This window comes from Apis dorsata, unplaced genomic scaffold (assembly GCF_000469605.1).
Source record: "Apis dorsata unplaced genomic scaffold, Apis dorsata 1.3 scaffold_333, whole genome shotgun sequence".
Classification (NCBI taxonomy): domain Eukaryota; kingdom Metazoa; phylum Arthropoda; class Insecta; order Hymenoptera; family Apidae; genus Apis; species Apis dorsata.
The window spans coordinates 32,436-37,595 of record NW_006263601.1 but is presented as its reverse complement, the minus strand read 5'-3'; the positions used below and the strand labels follow the sequence as shown (position 1 = coordinate 37,595).

The window sequence follows — 5,160 nt, the reverse complement described above, 5'->3', positions numbered from 1 at the left end:
TATTATTATATATATTATATATATATATTATATCAAAATGAATTTTCTTTAATTAATGACTATTGAAGAAATTTTTATATACTTTTATAATTTTTATTTAAAAATAAATTTAAAATTAAACAATTATAAAAAATAAATATTTTAAAAAAATATATTTTTCATATATATTTTTTATTAAAGTATAAATAAACTAAATTCATGTAAAATATTGAAAATCAATCTCAAATTTATTTTTTTGTCATACATACATAATTATGTTTTATTCCATTTAATTTTCTTAATTTCATTATGTTGCAAATAATATTCAATAAATCATTTCATATTAAATTTATAGAAAAGCTATCTTCTTTCCAATTTTAATGATTTTTAAAAAAAAATTGTAATGAAGTATCTTTAGAAAATGGATTCTAAACATTAAAATGATGAAAAAAATTTATACACACATATGTCCAATAAAACTTAATTATCGAATTATAAACATTTTAAGTTTGTATTAGATAAAGTAAAATAACGAAAGAGCGAGAACGTTTAGATGGATACGCGATCGTATTACAATATAGCTTATATAGCAGAGCCCTTCAATAAAAATAAATATATTGATATTTTTTTTATTTACAAATGACTATTTAAATATATTTCAGTGTAAGATATACATATATACATATACAATATACAATAGTATATTATAATGTACATAAATATCATGTAATGTTACTATGCAATATTTTATATCGTTTAAAAAAAAAATTTAATTATGCAAATAAAATTTATACAACTTGTTATTTGATAGAAACTTACTTCGGACAAATTATAGAAAATTTCAAAATATTTGCAATATGATGATTATATAATATATCATTTAAAATCATAGATGAATCGTTGTATATTTGCACTGAAAATTTGTGTTGTTCGCTTAGAGTGCTCGCCGAAGACGCTAGAAAAGACCATCGTGAGGATTTTAAGTCCAAAAAGACCGGAATGTCTTATGAGGATTTCCTTCACATAAAAAAAAATCAATTATCAAAATATAAATCAAATCATTATATTTCATTCAACTTGCTATATTTGAAGAAGTAAATTAAAATACATTTCACTGCCCAGTGAAGATAAGTAAGATTTCAAATTAGAAAGATTAAATATGCTTTTGTATGCACAATTACCTTTTTAATTATTTTCATATATAAGAAAGTCCGAAGTACTAATGATACTTGAATCAATTTGAATTCCAGATTATTAAATAATCAAATCATTAACAAATCTTTTTCATTTGTATTTAATATTTCTTATTTTTATACAGGAAGAAATAATAGTCAATCTGGATATCACATAATATGAATGGAATCAATAATATGAATTAATATTACATATTAATACATTCACATATTCATAGAAAATACATATATGTTACAATTACAATATTTTTTTATATATGCTCGAATGAATATTATAAATTTACTAATTTCTTTTTTACACTTTTATTTCTAATACGATTATCAACGAATGAACCGAGACCGAGAATAAAGCAATAACATCTTAACAATAAAAAAAATTATTAACTTAGGCTGTATATATATTTGTGTATATTTAAATATATATTTAATATATACAAACATAACATTTAATTTGGAGTATTACATTTTTTCTTTTTATCAAGTTTCTTTTTTTATAACGACGAGTAGCATTCAATTATTAGCAATACAAATTTTAGTAACCGTAACATTGCCGTAGAATCATTACTGTAGAATCAAGTTCAAAGTTTAATAAAATAATATATATTTGAATACTTGTTTAAAATAAAGTTCTAATTAAATAATCTTCCTATAACATTATATGATAATAAATAATAATCAAAATAATTTTTTTCAAAGAAAGTAATGTGAATAAAAAAAAATATTGCTAATATGCAATAGTAATATGAAAATAAAAAGAAAGATATAATTAGTGTAAAAAGTGCTTATATGATTTATTTATGTATATGATATTTTATGTGATATAAAACATGAAATTAATATAATATGATCAAAATATAAATATTGAATTTCGACTATTATTTTTTTCTGTTTAATAATCTTATATCGGAATAAAAAACATTGAATTCAAATGAAATAGTAATAAAGGTTTCTTAAATATAATTGATTTGTGAAATTTAAATTGATTCATATATAATTAATGACTTTCTTGTACATGATAAGAATAAACAAGTTTGTATATAAAAAACATTTAACTTTTTTAATCTGAAATCTTATGGGAGTGTTTTGATTTACTCCTAGAAATTTCGGTGAATAAGAAAGTTGAGTGTCATACAAGAATTTATGGATTTAAATAAAATGCTTATACCATAAAATTTTTAATTTACTATTATTATTGATTTATTATTAGTAAATTTAATATTAAATTAGTAAATTAGTAAAATTAATATTTTGAAATTTATTAAAACATATTCGATTTTAATAAATAAAAAATTAAATAAACGTATATTATATTACATTACACTGAAATTCATTTGTACATAAAAAAATATTAGTATATATAATATTATTATATATAATATTATTAGTTATATATAATATTATTAGTTATTAGTATATATATTTACTTTAATTGAAGAATTCCGCTATACAAGCGACAATACTACAGTACTGCTGCGTACCAATATGGTACAGCTGTATTCTCGCTCTTTCACTATCTCATTTTATCTAATACAAATTTAAATACTTATAACTCATTAATTAAACTTTATCGGATATATATGTATATGAATTTTTTTTCATTATTTTAATATCTAGAATCCTCTAAAAGTGTCCCTCATTTTTATAAACATTCTATATATGTATATGTTAAGATGTCGATATCACGTCGATATACATATAGACAAAATTAATAGTAAATATTTCAAAAACTAAGATTAACCGTTAATTATATATAATAAAAAAATTGTTTAAAATATTGATTTTTACAATATTTCATGTGATATAATATTACAAATCGGAGAGAAGATAGTTTTTATAGATTTTTATTTCATTTTTATAGATCTTTATGAATTTTAATAACTAATTCTTTTTATCTCCTTAATTTCGATCATTTTTCAGGGAAACATTATAGAATCACTATCAATCTTGCTCAACCATCGTCTGCAGAGAGCTGGGTTCAAGGTTTCATGAAAGTTACTCTTCACGCAGAAAACGGTATTATTCGTGACGTTGATCTTACGCCTAGGTAATTTTAAGTTTTCATTCACTTAATTTTATTCTTCTTAGAAAAATAATATAAATTAATAGTCTTTAATACTATTTATTATGTAATCAATAAATAATGAAAAATAAAATAAAGAAAATATTAAAAAATTTTAAGTATATATAAATAAATTTTAAATATTGAAAAATTTTAAATATATATAATCGATAAATCTATCAACAAATCTGTAAATTTTTATTAAATAAATTGTTGATTTATATTAATAATATTAATAATAGATTTATATTAATAGATTGTTGATTTTATATAATTCTTATTTTTAAAGTATAATATAATGTATAAGTATAAAATAAAATATAATGTTTCGATAATAAAAAACAATACAATTTTTTTTATTTCTTTCAATTATAACCATAGTGGTTATATGAAATTGGAACATGGTTCGACAGTCCGAATGGTCGTTGCCCATCCAGCCGGAGCATTCGCTTCACTTGGAAAAATCAAGCGTGTTGAACTTTCATGGACCTACGATATGGATGTATTGCAACCAAGATCGCTGTGCTTTTTTTGGTGTAACGATCGTCTTTATGTAAATAGTGTTACTGTGGATATAATGGAACTACCAGGAAGAGGGTAAGTGATATTATTTAACTATCATTAATAGTGTCACTATATAAATAAAATCGCAGAATAAAAATATAAGGAAATGAAAGTTAAATTCAGGATTAATTCTGAAATATAAAATAGGTCGATTTATAGATTAACTCCATTCTCTTATAAAATTATAAGAGAAATTATATTTTCATAAAATTAAAAAATATTATAAAAATTTTATTTTAAAGAAGTTTTTCTTTACAGAAATATTCGCTTTCACAAATATAAACAAAATTCAATTCACAAATAGGCAGAATTCATTATATAGTATTCTATTATTAATATTTTTTTAATTATTAATTTTGTAATATTATTAATTTTTTATTAATATCTTAAAAATTAACAAATATTTAAAATTTTATATTTGGAATTTATTTTTTTGATTATGATTAATACTACTATAATGTATTATATTTACTTTTTGCAAATATTTCGAAAATTAAAGCCGATTAATAATTATATATATAATAAAAAAAACTAAAAAATTATTTTAAAAAAGGGCTTTCTCGATTTTAATAATTTTTTAATATGTTATAAAAGACAAAATTTTGAAATTTTGTATGCATATAATCACTATTTAGAGATTTATTTATTATTATTTTCGAGACATTTGCAAAAAAGGAATACTACTACAAAAAATTTTACCAATATATATATGTATGACATAACATATATATCTAAGCATAGAATCATTTATTTTTTGTTAAAAATGGCGACAGGAAATTAATAGAAATAATATAAACTAGTTGGAAAACTATTTTTTTATGAATTATAATGAAATATCTCAATATCAATATTCAATACCAATCTCTATACCAAAGCCTGGCATTCCACAGATTCTTCAAAGTATTGACTCGCTTTCAGGCATCTTATTAAATAGCAAATAAATAGCAAATAAAATAAAAGCAAATAAATACAAATTGATATGATGTCCTAACTTATCAAATATACTTAATAAAAATTAACTTTATATAAGAATAATTTGATAATTTTTATATAATATTATATAAGAATAATATATAAGAATAATTTTTTAAAATAAAAAATTCTTAAAATAAAAATTCTTAAAATAAACTTAAAATTAGTTAATTAATTACTTTTGGATACATCATAAAAATTATGTATTAAAAACATTTATTATGTCAAAAATTATTAAAAGATATAAAAAAAATTAAAAATTTTGGCTATCCCAAAGTAAAATTTAAAATCAATCATTTTTTATGTTAAAGTGACTAAAATATTATTTTTATTATTATTAATTCATTTTTATTATATATAATTATGTATTAATTCTATTCTAATATGATTATT

General features: G+C 19.3%; 1 protein-coding gene across 5 annotated transcripts in view; it reads left to right on the top strand.

Annotated features, from left to right (window-relative positions):
- The window catches only part of LOC102677213 (pancreatic triacylglycerol lipase-like), a 93,917-nt gene that overhangs the window by 83,616 nt on the left and 5,141 nt on the right, over positions 1-5,160 (top strand). For all 5 annotated transcript variants that reach the window (XM_006617997.2, XM_006617996.2, XM_006617995.2 and 2 more), the window contains 2 exons: positions 3,090-3,216; positions 3,613-3,828. In XM_006617997.2, coding sequence (XP_006618060.1) covers positions 3,090-3,216; positions 3,613-3,828 — 343 coding nt within the window. The remainder of the gene's footprint in view (positions 1-3,089; positions 3,217-3,612; positions 3,829-5,160) is intronic.